The 15627-nt window shown below is 44.6% G+C and overlaps 1 protein-coding gene and 1 pseudogene across 1 annotated transcript in view; one reads left to right on the top strand and one right to left on the bottom strand.

Annotated features, from left to right (window-relative positions):
- Positions 1-3645: 3645 nt before the first annotated feature.
- Positions 3646-15627, top strand: part of LOC124777419 (farnesol dehydrogenase-like) — a 102298-nt gene continuing 90316 nt past the window's right edge. Inside the window, exon 1 of the mRNA XM_047252815.1 lies at positions 3646-3782. Within this exon, the coding sequence (XP_047108771.1) occupies positions 3651-3782 (132 nt within the window). The 5' untranslated portion in view covers positions 3646-3650. The remainder of the gene's footprint in view (positions 3783-15627) is intronic.
- Positions 8515-8632, bottom strand: LOC124778550 (annotated as a pseudogene).

Below are 15627 nucleotides of genomic sequence, written 5' to 3'. Positions count from 1 at the left end.
ATGCACGTCCGCATGTATCCCGTGCCACCCAACGTCCTCTAGAAGGTGTAGGTCAACTACCCTGGCCAGCAAGATCTCCGGATCTGTCCCCCATTGAGCATGTTTGGGACTGGATGAAGCGTCGTCTCACGCGGTCTGCACGTCCAGCACGAACGCTGGTCCAACTGAGGCGCCAGGTGGAAATGGCATGGCAAGCCATTCCACAGGACTACATCCAGCATCTCTACGATCGTCTCCATGGGAGAATAGCAGCCTGCATTGCTGCGAAAGGTGGATATACACTGTACTAGTGCCGACATTGTGCATGCTCTGTTGCCTGTGTCTATGTGCCTGTGGTTCTGTCAGTGTGATCATGTGATGTATCTGACCCCAGGAATGTGTCAATAAAGTTTCCCCTTCCTGGGACAATGAATTCACGGTGTTCTTATTTCAATTTCCAGGAGTGTATATTCTTACCACATGACTCATATTTTATAGCCAATGTACAGCATGACAAATGCCATGATCAGAGAAGGAGAACAGACACTTCAATGACCGGACGGACAGTTCATAATTTCGTGAAAAAATGGGAGGGACACGAGGAAGACTTGAACAGAGATCTCCTCGTTCGCAGTCACACACCGTGAGTACACAAACATGACGCCGTGGTTCTGACAACTCGCTCGATGTTGCACGTCTTGACCTTGGACTATTCAGTGTTTCTATTTTACTTCTTTTTTCACAGTTCTTCCTGTTTTCATGCTTGATCTGTGTCCGGTTTTTGACGGGCTGTCCATTGCGCCATTTTACCACTGCATCTGCGTACGGTGCGATGGAGAGTTTCCCTTGTCAGGGTCATCTCATTTGTGGCATGGTCCCTCCATGTTAGGCCTAGAATATTTCTTGGACTCTACTGATTCCGATTTTAGTCATTCTGTTACATTTGCATGGCAGAATCTATCACACATCGGCGGCAGCAGGTATAATATTTCTCGCTTTACAGCCATCATATTCGGCTACAAGAAGCTCTCTTAGAGCAGTTGAGAAGGCAGCAGTGGCAAACTGACATAATGTGTGAGGTACCGATGACAGATGGTTTGTTCGGTACGGTTATCGTGGGAAAGACCGCGTAAATCGTGGTCCTTCTCCGCGATTGGATGCTGCGTAAGGGAGTTGCGCGCCAAAATGATAATCTTTTGTTATTAATATTAGAAAAACTAAACAGTGTATCTACTTGGATTTCAAGTAAAAGCATGTCTCAATAGCAGCCTTCCATTACTTCAAAACTGTTAATTACAAGCAGAATAATAAACAACTGCTAAACGTAAAGGTAGACGAAGCACTTGGTAGATTTTCGGATCGCGCCTCACTGGGATGGCGAGCGAAGTAGTTCGGCTGTGAGATCAGAGGTGGTTCTGCACTCTCGGAGGACAGACGTGTTGTCTGCCGCGGTCGGTATCAGCCAAGGACTTAAGTACCAACTTCTCATCATTCGAACATGTAGTTGAGAACAATTCGATAATAATTACGGAGTTAAGCAGTTCATTATTTTGTCGAAGAACGGAAAATAATTGTGACTGTGAAGTGGAATGTAATTGTGCAGTTTCTCGTATTCTGTTAATAAAATGCGAGTGGCATCCCGTATAAACAAAATGATTGGAAATTTATTTATTTCTAAAACATCAGTTCCTCGCTTAGAGTTTATTATAGCCTCAAGATAACGTATTCACGACCTAAGTGCTCTTTTCTGCACAGGGGAAAACAACTGTAGAAGATTGTAGGTTGGTGAACATTAGTTCGAACTTACGCATTTCACTCAGGGCGGTGGAACCAAATAGGCACTTCACGTGTACTGCAATCATAGTACAAATAAGATTAGTGACACATCATCTGTGGTAACACAAAGAGGTATGAAGGAGAGAAGTTTTCGGTGGAAGGGGTTTATGTCACAAACACATACACTACTGGCCATTAAAATTGCTACACCAAGAACAAATGCAGATGATAAACGGGTATTCATTGGACAAATATATTATACTAGAATTGACATGTGATTACATTTTCACGAAATTTGGGTGCATAGATCCTGAGAAATCAGTACCCAGAACAACCACCTCTGGCCGTAATAACGGCCTTGATACGCCTGGCCATTGAGTCAAACAGAGCTTGGGTGGCGTGTACAGGTACAGCTGCCCACGCAGCTTCAACACGACACCACAGTTCATCAAGAGTAGTGACTGGCGTATTGTGACGAGCCAGTTGCTCGGCCACCATTGACGAGACGTTTTCAGTTGGTGAGAGATCTGGAGAATGTGTTGGCCAGGGCAGCAGTCGAACGTTTTCTGTATCCAGAAAGGCCCGTACAGGACCTGCATTATGCGGTAGTGCATTACCCTGCTGAAATGTAGGGTTTCGCAGGGATCGAATGAAGGGTAGAGCCACGGGTCGTAACACATCTGAAATGTAACGTCCACTGTTCAAAGTGTCGTCAATGTGAACAAGAGGTGACCGAGACGTGTAACCAATGGCACACCTTACCATCACGTCGGGTGATACGCCAGTATGGCGATGACGAACACACACTTCCAATGTGCGCTCACCGCGATGTCGCCAAACACGGATGCGACCAACATGATGCCGAAAAAGGCACCTGGATTCAGCCGAAAAAATGACTTTTTGCCATTCGTGCACCCAGATTCGTCGTTGAGTACACAATCGCAGGCCCTCCTGTCTCTGATGCAGCGTCAAGGGTAACCGCAGCCACGGTCTCCGAGCTGATAGTCCATGCTGCTACAAACGTCGTCGAACTGTTCGTGCAGATGGTTGTTGTCTTGCAAACGTTCCCATCTGTTGATTTAGGGATCGAGACGTGGCTGCACGATCCGTTACAGCCATGCGGATAAGATGCCTGTAATCTCGACTGCTAGTGATACGAGGCCGTTGGGATCCAGCATGACGTTCCGTATTACCCTCCTGAACCCACCAATTCCATATTCTGCTAACAGTCATTGCGATGCGATAAACCGCAATCGCGATAGGCTACAATCCGACTTTTATCAAAGTCGGATACGTGATGGTGCGCATTTCTCCTCCTTACACGAGGCATCACAACAACGTTTCACCAGGCAAGGCCGGTCAACTGCTGTTTGTGTTTGAGAAACCGATTGGAAACTTTCCTCATGCCAGCACGTTGTAGGTGTCGCCACCGGCGCCACCCCTGTGTGAATGCTCTGAAAAGCTAATCATTTGTATATCACAGCATCTTCTTCCTGTCGGTTAAATTTCGCGTCTGAAGCACGTCATCTTCGTGGTGTAGCAATTTTAATGGCCAGTAGTGTACGAGTATGTATCCCTCTCTCCTTTCTCTATTTCAACTTGCCGTTCAGGCACGGATCGCAAGCCGGCGGGGCGGTGCCACGGACTCCCCTGAAGGATCCAGTGCGACAGCAGATTGAGTTCCAACAATTACTGTCAAGCTATCCTGTTACACAGTTGCCCTCTAGCATCGCTATGTTTACACAGTGGCTCCGCCGCTGTTCTCACTGCGATAACGGCCACGAATGCAGCCGGTAGAGGGCCTCAGCTGTGCCGGGCGGCGTGTTATCTGCTGCCGTGACGTCAGCAGAGGCGGGCAGGAGGGCAGGGCCAGCTCAGAAGCGCAGTCAGTCGCCATGGATCGCTGGCGGGGCCGGGTGGCGGTGGTGACTGGCGCCAGCGCGGGCATCGGCGCCGCCGTTGTGCGCGCCCTGCTGCGGCACGGCGTCACCGTCGTGGGAGTCGCCCGCAGGCCCGGCAGGGTGCAGGTCAGTCGCGGGAGCAGCCGCCGCGGCTACAGCTTCAGCTGCCGACACTGCCCCACTAACCATGCTAACTGTGATAGCATAGAGTAGAAATATCTCTGGAGAGAGCATTCAGAAGCGCAGAATTGATTTTGTGTTGTCAACATACGTTGCCACAATGCTCACGTGATCTCGGGACGCCGTAGATTTGTCCGACATTTGTCCTATAAATTTTGAATTTTGTCATATCGCTAGTAAAGACAGATTCCCTCCGTAAGTGCTGTGGATTTAGTATAGACGTTTTGCAGGCACCATAGCAGTTTACGTCTGATATTTGAAATAAATTGGGCTCTTAGCTTTGAAGAGCAAAATGAACGAGCAGGACGTCACAGAAGCTTCACGTCAGCATGTATTTACGTCGTTCATGTTACATCTCGTCAAGTCGCTTAACATAGTTCTGAACGGCGAAATCGGGGTTTTGAGTCACCATCCCGAATATGCATAAAATGTTAGAGTATAGTATCAGAACTGAGGAGCTAACAACGACCAAATTTGTCAGTAGCTGAACCTATGTTCTTGATCAATTATGTTTGGTAAATTACTAAGAAGTGAGACAACGTTTAAAAACATCGACAGTTATTTGCTAGGGAAAATATGTACATTCATACACTTCAAGGAAAGCTTCAAACGAATTAATGAAGCCTGTCAAACTTATCCATTATGTTTTTTCTTACGTTATTAATAACGTCATAAACAACTGTATTTTACTCCTACATTAAAGCTGACTTATTTGCTTAAAATGTCATATGGTGGAATTTGCTTCGTCTACATATGTTCTAATGGTTCAAATGGCTCTGAGCACTATGGGACTTAACATCTATGGTCATCAGTCCCCTAGAACTTAGAACTACTTAAACCTAACTAACCTAAGGACATCACACAACACCCAGCCATCACGAGGCAGAGAAAATCCCTGACCCCGCCGGGAATCGAACCCGGGAACCCGGGCGTGGAAACGAGAACGCTACCGCACGACCACGAGATGCGGGCTACTTATGTTCTTATACATATACATTGTGGGCGTCAGCGCCGTTGTGTTATCGTAAAACCTAAATAACTTTTCGCCTTCAGATATACGACCTCGATTGTGTAAGAAAGTGGAAAAAATATCCCAGCCGTCATGGAACATATCCAATTTGTCGCTAAAACAAAGCGCTATTATTAAATAAAGTTTATGAAGATACAACAGTACAAAATCCACTATTATAAGGAAAATGAATCCGGCGAAAATAGGTTAACTTAAGATGTTAACAGACTGGTACCGTCAAAATTTTCTTCCCGAGAAACCTTGACGTACCGTGCAATGGCGTGACGTTCCGTTGACGACCTGTGCGAATTCCTCCATTCGAAAGGTATTGTAGAATGTTTTGATATTATGTGACGAGACGTGACGTCACCTGATGGCGGACGCGAATTGGCGTTAGACAATCGATGTCGTCCCTAGATCACGTGACAATTCCAGTTTAAAGTTGACAACATGCGCAGGACGCAATGCTCACTCCAGAGATATTTCTACTCTATGTGTGATAGGCCCGATACTTAACGCTAGGACTCAGCTGTACGTGTTGCGTATGCGCACAGGGCACTTTCGCTCTTCGGTGCGTGTAGCGGGCCGCAGCCACCGGAGAGAGCTGTTTATGTACCCGGCAGGGTTTAAAGCCTGTTCCGTGGGAGTGACTTTCTGGTCAAAGCCGACTGCACGTGGTGAACGCGCGTCACGTGTCTGTGCGTAGTTCAGCCGCCAGTTACATCGCAAGTGGGTTAGGCACGTCAGTCACCAGTGACCAGTTCAAAAATCTTGAGAATGCTGCTGACTATGCATGCACAGAAACAGTGGTCTGTGGCGTCGACTGCTAATATTAGAAGAGTGACCAGTTACTTGGTATATGGAAAGTATACATCGGCCATACAAAATGTTCCGACACTGATAAGCGACGTCAGTGCAGTGATTACAGTGGCAGATTCAACTAACTACTGCAAACAACAGATGTGTATTCGTACAGTCAATTGTGAGCAGCACTCCGTCTTCAGGCCACGAGTCACCTACCGGTACCATCCGACCGCCGTGTCATCCTCCGAGGAGGATGCGGACAGGAGGGGCGTGGAGTCAGCACACCGCTCTCCCGGTCGTTATGTGGTATTCTTGACCGAAGCCGCTACTATTCGGTCGAGTAGCTCCTCAACTGGCATCACGAGGTTGAGTGCACCCCGTAAAATGGCAACAGCGCATGGCAGCTGGATGGTCACCCATCCAAGTGCCGGCCACGCCCAACAGCGCTTAACTTCGGTGATCTCAAGGGAACCGGTGTATCCACTGCAGCAAGGTCGTTCCCTCAATTGTGAGCAGGCAGTGTTATTTGTTTTATTTCATTTATTTAACCTGATGGTGGCCATGAGGCCCTCTCTTACATCGGTCTGTTTTTTTACATCACAGCTACCTTGAAATGACAGTTTTAATACGAAAAATAGTATTAGCATGATTTTAGTGTATGAAGTGACAGTGTGAGTAAATTTTACTGTCTATGAATTGATTAAGTTAATAGTGACAGTGCTTGTATGAATACTACATCCAGCTGCTGCCACTAATGTTCGTAATAGTAACAATAATAATAATAATAATAATAATAATGCAATACAGCTACTTATATATACAACTACAGAAATCCGTAATTATTGATACATGTTCAATCACCCGAAAGTCCCTAAATGCAATATAACATATACCGTACAGTTAAAAGGAAGTCACGCGTGATCAAGGTCCGCGTCACTTTCCATTTTTGACCAGACATAACGTCTGAGAAAAGAAAGAAATAATAATAATAATAACAATAATAATAATAATAGCGGTAGATAAAACTGGCTGAACGACGGAGTCGAATTTGCTCTAATGGGAATGAGTGTTTCTCTCATGTTGTTCAGATGAAAGCGTTAAGGTCGAGGAAAGATATCAAGCCACACTCTTCACTGATAAGACAGCAGAGATGACAGGGGGAATGGAAGCCCCTACACTTGTCTGCACGCAGCCAGGATAGCTGTACACATGATGGGGAAATTGATCACCACAGTTGTAGCAAACACAGACATTCATAACCAGTTCCATACGCCGTGAGCTTTCCTCATAAAGACCTTGCAGGATAACGTCTCTCTAATAAATAATTAGAAGTGTATGAGTTTGTTCAAGTTTCTTTTTTGAGTCAAGACGGGTGAGCTATTTAGATTTTTGTAGGGCATGAAGAGATGGTGATGCCTTCTTGCACATTATAGTTACGTGCTCAGTCCAATTTAGATTTACATCTGTTGTTATTCCTAGACTGTTCACTAAAGGAAGTCAGTTGATATCTGTCCCATTTAGGATTAGAGATGGTAGGGATTCTCGATATTTCGGGCTCATGTGCCTAGAATGACCAACCAGTACCGCTTGCGTTTTGGATGGGTTCAGCTTTCACCTGCGCCTATTTTGATACTGCAGTCAGGTCGGCATTTAGACTCTCGACAGCTGTCCTCAGGTTCGTTGGTTTTGCGATAGACTGTTTAGTAGAGGCCATGCAGCCGTAGTGTGGCAACGCTGTTGCGTAACGAATCCCAGCGGAACAACAGACTGCACATCTCTGAATCAACTGTTCAAAACATTCTAGAGAAAATGTTGAAGAAGAGAATAGTGTAAGCAAAGTTTTTCCCATACACCTCCCAAAGGAAAACGATGAAGTGTGGTCGCCTGCCACGACTTGACTGAAATGAAAATCGTGTTTCTGAAAAAATCACCATGGGCGGCGAGATTTGGTATTATCAATACGAATCTAGCAGAAAACGGCAATGTGCAGAAATTCACATGAAGAATCAAAGCTCTGACGACGTACCTGACATTCACGCCAATGTGACGGACGAATTGAACAATAGCCCAAAGAGATACTTATCTGACAGTTTCTCATGGATGTATGAACGTTTTGTGTGTTGTACTCAAATGAGGAGAGACTCTATAGAACACTTGAAGTGTGCAAATCATTATCTTAGATTTTCTCTATCTTTTTTATTAACCTTGTCTCGAAACTTTTTGGCTGATTAGGTATAGGACACAAAGGACGAGCTATAAAAGGGACTTTTCTTTTCAGATCATCAGTCTGGTCATTAGGTTGCTGCGGCCCGCCAAGGCATCCTTTCCTGTGAAGTCCTCTTCATCTCAGAGCACCACTTACACCAAATGTCTTTGACTATTTGTTCGCTGCATTCCTATCTCCATCTTCCTCTACAATCTTCACCCCTCCTATAGCTTCTTGCAGTACCATGGAAGTTACTGCCTGTCGTCTTAACACATGTTCTATTATCGTGTCCCTTCATCTTGTCATGGTTGTGATGGCAGAGAATGCAAGAGGGAGGGAACAAATGTTAGATGATACAAACACAAAATTAGAAGATTGTGGAATGAAGGCTAACAAGAAGAAAACGAAGAGCATGGTAACTGGAGAAAGGGAGAGAAAATGCCATATGAAAATAAAAGCACTCCGTCTTCAGGCCACAAGTGGCCCATCAGGACCATCCGACGGCCGTGTCATCCTCAGATGAGGATGCAGATAGGAGGGGCATGTGGTCAGCACACCGCTCTCCCAGTCGTTACGATGGTTTTCTTTCACCGGAGCTGCTACTATTCGGTCGAGTAGCTCCTCAGTTGGCATCACGAGGCTGAGTGCACCCCGAAAACTGGCAACAGGGCATGGCAGCCCAGATGGTCACCCATCCAAGTGCCGGCCACGCCCGACAGCGCTTAACTTCGGTGATCTGACGGGAACCGGTGTATCCACTGCGGCAAGGCCGTTGCCCGTACGAAAATAAGGGGAGAGGAAATAGAGCAAGTGAATAACTTCAATTACTTGCGAAGTGTAATAATGGATGATATGTATTGATCAACAGAAATTAGGAAAAGAATGACAAAAGAAGGATTCAAGCGGAAACAGAAATTACTTTGCGGACCTCTAAACAAAGATCTGAGGGAAAGACTTGCCAAATGTTACATCTGGAGTGTTGCACTGTATGTGTGGAAACCTGGACATTGAGGAAGGAAGATGAAAGAAGATTGGAGGCACTAGAGATGTGGATATCGAGAAGAATGGAAAAAGTGGAATGGAAAGACCGAGTAAGGAATGAAGAAGTAGTAAGAGAAGAAAGAAACATGCTGAAAGTCATCAGAAAGAGAAAACTGGGTTGGACATTGTTTGAGGAGGGAATGTTTATTGAAGGAAGGAATAGAAGGAATGGTAGAGGGAAGAAGGGGAGGAGGAAAAAGAAGATATCAGATGCTGGACAATATTAAAGGAGACAAATATTCAGAAATGGCTAAGGACAGACAAAAGTGGAAGAGACTTGACCCATGATAAGACCTGCCGGAAGGCAGAAGATCATACTACTCATCTTGTCAATATTTTGCACATGTTTTTCTCCTCGCTGATTCTACGAAGAACCTCCTCACTGCTTATCTAATCAGTCCACCTAATTTTCAACACCCTGCTAATAGTGACACATCTCAGTGCTTCGATTCTCTTCTTCTTTTGCAATTTTCTCCCAGTCCATGATTCACTGCTATACAAAGCTCTGCTCCAAACATACATTCTCAGTAATTTCTTCCTAAAATCAAGGCTGATGTCTGATATTAGGAGACTTCCTTCGGCCAGGAATGTTCTCTTTGCCTGTACTAAACTGTTTCTTACATCCTCCTTGTTTCGCCGGTTATTTTAATTGCATGGATCCAGAATTCCTTCAGTTCTTCTATTTCGCGATTCCCAATTTTTATTTCACGTGTGCCGATGACATAATTTCTGCCACTCCTCATTACTTTCGTATTCCTTCTATTTACTCGCGATCCATATTCTGTCCTAATTAGACTGTTCATTCCACTTAACAGCTCATGCAGTTCTTCCTCAAGTTCCCTGATGACAGCAAAGTCTTCACCTAATCTTATCATTGCTCTGATTTCACGCGGAATTTAAATCTCATTCTTATACCTTTTTTTCTCTTCATTACTTCAGCATATTGAGCCTGAAACCCTTTTTAATCCGAGCACTTCTTTTTTGATCTTCCCTTTTTATTGTCCCTTCCTGCTTCTTCTACCATCATGTATTACTTTCCCTATAGCGTATATATATTTTTATGAGAATTTTAAACATTTTTCACCAGTTTACATTGCTGAACGTTTGTTTTGGATCGACAAATACTATCAAAGTGCCTGCATTTTTCCTAAGTCCTGCTTCCACTACGAGGTGGAACGTCAGAACTGCCTCTCTGGTGTGTTTGCCTTTCCGAAAGCCGATCTGATCGTTATCTAACACCTCTTCAATTTTCTTTTCTGTGTATTATTACTGTGTATTATTTTTGTTAGCAATTTTTGATGCGTGAACTTTTAAGCTGTGAGTGCTATAGCTCTCGCACTTGCTTAGACTTACTACGCTGGGGACTGCGTCGATGATATTTTTCCGACACTGTGATGGTATGTCGTTAGTCTACACACGAATCTGAATAGCGACTTGGCTGCCACTTCTCTCAATGATTTCAGAAATTCCAATGTGATTTTATCGATCGCTTATGTCTTATTCGATTACAAGTCTTCCAAGGCTCTGTTAAATTCTGAATCTAATACTGGACCCCCTCTGTCTTCCATATCGATTCCCATTTCTTCTTCTTTTACATCTTTCGTCTCTCTCTTAGACGGCTTGACTATGCATTTTCAATCTATCCACTGCCGGCCGAAGTGGCCGTGCGGTTAAAGGCGCTGCAGTCTGGAACCGCAAGACCGCTACGGTCGCAGGTTCGAATCCTGCCTCGGGCATGGATGTTTGTGATGTCCTTAGGTTAGTTAGGTTTAACTAGTTCTAAGTTCTAGGGGACTAATGACCTCAGCAATTGAGTCCCATAGTGCTCAGAGCCATTTGAACCTTTTTGAATCTATCCACTCTCTCCTCTGTGTTTAGCAATGGGATTCCTCTTCCGCCATTTACGCTAAATCCTTTGCTTTTAATTTCGGCGAAAGCTGTTTTGACTTTTCTGTATGCTGAATCTGGCTCTCCTATGTCCATTTTCTTTTGGATTTCTTCTTATTTTTCGTGCAGCCATTTTCCTTTAGCTTTCCTACACTTCCCATTTATTTCAGTATTGAGAGACTTACATCGCTGTGTTCCTGTCTTTCCCTGAACACTTTTGTAATTCCTTCCACCATCGGTCAGTTGAAGTATTTCTGCCGTTGCCCAAGGTTTATTCGCGATTATATTCCTAGTACCAATGTTTCTCAGTCCAATTTCTTTTATTCTCCTTTTTAGCGATGCACATTCGTCTTTAGCTTATATGACTAGCGTGGTATTCATTATATACATCAGAGAACTTCTAACGCGCATCATCATGACCAGTACTTATGAAGACTGGTTTTGTATGACATTAAACAAAATTTAAAATGAAAATGTGGGTTTTTGTTGGAGTCAGAGTGATCTTATATGGCCCACACACGTTGATTACAGATGCAAGTCCGAACACGGAATTGCTTTGGAGACAGCAAGCTATTACACTGGAGAGCCAAAGAAACTGGTACACCTGCCTAATCTCGTGTAGGGCCCCACCAAGCACGCGTAAGTGCCGCGACACGACGTGGCATGGACTCGACTAATGTCTGAAGTAGTGTTGGGGGAAATTGACACCATGAACCCTGCAGGGCTCTTCATATTTCCGTAAGAAACGACGGGGTGAATACTCTTCTGAACAGCACGTTGCAAGGCATCCGAGTACGCTCAATAATGTTCATGTCTGGTGAGTTTGGTGGCCAGCGGAAGTGTTGAAACTGAGAAGAGTATTCCTGGAGCCACACTGTAGCAATTCTGGACGTGTGGGGTGTCGCATTGTCCGTCGGAATGCACTATGGACATAAATGGATGCAGGTGATCAGACAGGATGCTTACGTATGTGTCACCTGTCAGAGTCGTATCTAGACGTATCAGGGGTCCCATATCGCTCCAACTGTACAAGCGCCAAGCATTACAGTGCCTTCACCAGGTTGAACAGTTCCCTGCTGACATGCAGAGTCCATGGATTCACGAGGCTCTCACATCACCCGTACACGTACATGCGCTAGATACAATTTAAAAAGAAACTCGTCGGACCAAACAACATGTTAGCGGTCATCAACAGTCCAATGTCGGCGTTGACGATCCCAGGCGAGGAGTAAAGCTTTGTGTCGTGCACTCATCAAGGGTACACTAGAGGGCCTTCGGCTCGGAAAGCCTATCGATGATGTTTCATTGAGTGGTTCGCACGCTGACACTTGTTGTTGGCCCAGAATTGAAATCTTTAGCAATTTGCGGAAGGGTTGCACATCTGTCGCGTTGAACGATTCTATTCAGTCGTCGTTGGTCTCGTTCTTCCAAGATCTTTTTCCGAGCGGAGCGATGTCGAAGATCTGATGTTTTACCGGATTCCAGATATTCACGGTACACTCGTGAAATGGCCGTGCGGGAAAATCCCCACTTCATCGCTAACTCGGAGATGCTATGTCCAGTCGCTCGTGTGCCGACTATAACACCACGTTCAGACTCACTTAAATCTTAATATGCTGCCGTTGTAGCAACACTAAACGATCTAACAACTGCGCATGCCTATACCAGTTTCTTTGGCACTTAGGTGTACTTATATCCTGGAACAGAATCTCGGTTTTCTGGATGCTGTAGCATATGTAGGTGATCGACAGTACACATCAGAATCAAAGGACAGGTTTTCTGAAATCTGTAATTACCCCCGCTACGACGCAGACATTAGAAATTTGGCTCAGAGGTGCCTACATCCTTCCTCTGTAATGGTTCAAAAGCGTGCCGCCGCGCGACGTCACCCTTGGGCTCGACGACGCTTCCAACAGAAAAGTGTCCACACGTGCAGAAATAACGCCAGAGCTCAGAACTTCATGTAACAAGTAAAGTCCCGATGGCACCAAATTTCACCACAATTCTACCCAAAACCATCGTAGGCGTGTCATATGATAGCAAGATCGTCATAGCCCCCATTAACCTACGTTTCATCCTTTCGTTTTACAGCTCTGCAATGGCGGTCGGAATCGTGACTCCCAGCGCTGAAATCACGAGGTTTTCTTGTGAACGGCCGAAGAAAACACTTCAGACACACCGTCGCTCAGAGGCCTCTGGGGGTGCGAAATGAGCGTCAATGAAATCCCCTTCCCTTTCCTTGCGACGTTGATTCCAACATATTCGAAAAGGACAGTTTGCAGTGTGATGAGCAACAGGAAGATGTTCTTAACAATATTTGATATTGCTGATATCTTCCTCACACTTCAGCTGTACTCTGAGGACGTCGTGGGCTAGCAAACGCATTGAGCATGATCTCACCCCTTTGGAGTGCAGTGCGACCGCAATTTGTGCTCTAGTGTACAGGTTGGAACCACTAGGGACCGTTGAAACCGATTCGACGAAATTTGAAAATGATCCGAAGCAGCAAAGGTATCTTATGTTTCTGCAGTGCTCCTGTTTCATGCCCTCCTGTGGCGTGATAACGGAGAGTTGTCACATTGTCATACGAGTGAATAAAGCAGCTGAGGGATCCCTTCCATTTCGGCAATAACCTCCGTGCCATCTCTCGACCCGCCCCCCACATTTACTGAGAATTTTAAAAGTGTGCTTTTACTGAGAAAAATTCCAAAGTACAGCTACGCAACTGCAGGTAGGCAACCACTTGATACAGCTCTCTGCCAGTTGCCTGTCTATAGGCCTCTGCATGATGGGGCAAATAAAGGTGGCTTCGGCGAGTGGCAACATTGACGAGGGTGGAAAAGACCTGCAATTACTTCCAACAGGATGGAGCAGCTGCCCATACAGACGGCCAAACGTTCTAGCACTTTTACACATTTACATAATCTTCACACCTGACAGAGTTGTTAGCAGAGGTCAGTCTGGTCGCAGCCTGTAGTTGGTCACTCTGATCACCTGATCTGTCAGATTACTTTGTGTGGGAAGCGCTCAAATCTATGGTGTATTGCAACAACCCTCATAGTCTCCAAGGACTGCAGCAGAGCATTTTGGACTAGACTGCAGCAATTCCAGGCGTAAAAAAAGGCAAAAAAATAAAAAATAAAAAAAAACCAGACTTCCATCCGTCTTCAATAACCTGTTGACCAGGGCCCAAAAGTGCCAAGAGATGAATGGTGGTCACTAACTCAGTTCTCTGGGCCACTTTAATTTCCCCAACCCATAGAAGTACTTCGCAGGTTTCAAAAAGGTTCTTTAAAAAAAATTTTTCAAATGGCTCTGAGCACTATGAGATCATCAGTCGCCTAGAACTTAGAACTAACTAAACCTAACTAACCTAAGGACATCACACACATCCATGACCGAGGCAGGATTCGAACCTGCGACCGTAGCGGTCGCTCGGTTCCAGACTGTAGCGCCTAGAACCGCACGGCCACTCCGGCCGGATCTTTTAAAAACTTTATACAGATGACACAGGTATGAAACTGGTCTAAATTCCTTGGGTCTTTAGGCTGCTTACCAGGTTTCAGTATTGCAACCACTTTAGTCTTCGATAATGTTAGAAGCTCAAGAAATAAATTAAAATTTGTGCCTCAGCCTGGACTCGAACCGGGTCTTCTTGGTTACTAGGCCGGGTTTGAGTCCCTGTCGCGGCACAAAGTTTAGTTCATTTCTTCAGCTTCCAACATTATCGTAGATAAAGACGAGACTTACATGCCTCAGGGAAAATTTAATTATAAGGTTTATAACACTTTAGTCATATTCCTGTTTTTAGCGCTACGGTATTGTTCCAGACAATTATTGAACAGAGGTAGGATCCATTATTTGGTAATATTCCTAAAGTAGTGAATCTGCTCCATACAGATTGTGAAGATAATGTTAAAGGCAGACATACATTTTTTTTTAGTTTTTACTATATTTTCTTTTACTTTTTTCCTGCTTTATTTTCATCATACATTGAAAAAATATTTCAGAAGGAGTTTTGTAAATTTAATTCTTGGAATATTTATGTTTCTGTTTACCTAATATAGTCGTTATGAATGTGGCTGCCATCTTCAGTTACTCTGATGTTGTATACTTTCTTATTTGTTAACGTGTTATTGGAATCCATTTTCTGTGGACAGAGTAACAAGAGACTGTGATTTTCTATAAAGCCGTAAATCGAGGTAATCAGAGGTAATCAGAATTTTTGAAAGTGTTATGTGAAGCGAAGTGTATGAGCGACGTAGAGTCATACTGACAGGTCGAAAGAGAAGGCATCACCAAAAGTCGGGAGTGAGCAGAAGAGAGTGGAGGTGATTGTCGTGCAACGTGTATGTACTGTCACACATTGTTTTCGAGGCCACTGAAAAATATCAGTGTTTGGACAGTGCTACATCTATGATCTCGCTGTCTACCGCGATCAAAGAACTAGTGGTTTTACGTGTCGCGTTGTTCGTTTGCCGTAAGTGTGTTTTGCCTCAATAAGCATAAAGCTTTGATATGGAGACCGGTAGGCTGTGTACATGCAGTAAAGATACTGTTCTCGATTGTAGACAACACAAACTGTTTAGTGCATACCACGGACTGTAGAATAAAACAGAAAATATGGTAACAAATTTTCGTGTCGTATACTGATAAAAATAACTTGCAATGTGAATGTATGGTGCGCTGGTTGCCGCGTAATTGAAGTGATTGCATAGGCGACTGCGCACGGTACCTACAGGGTGTTTAAAAAATGACCGGTATATTTGAAACGGCAATAAAAACTAAACGAGCAGCGATAGAAATACGCCGTTTGTTGCAATATGCTTGGGACAACAGTACAT

Source organism: Schistocerca piceifrons, chromosome 2, assembly GCF_021461385.2.
Source record: "Schistocerca piceifrons isolate TAMUIC-IGC-003096 chromosome 2, iqSchPice1.1, whole genome shotgun sequence".
NCBI lineage: Eukaryota > Metazoa > Arthropoda > Insecta > Orthoptera > Acrididae > Schistocerca > Schistocerca piceifrons.
The sequence above is the reverse complement of the archived record's forward strand: the minus strand, read 5'-3'. Positions and strand labels throughout refer to the sequence as shown.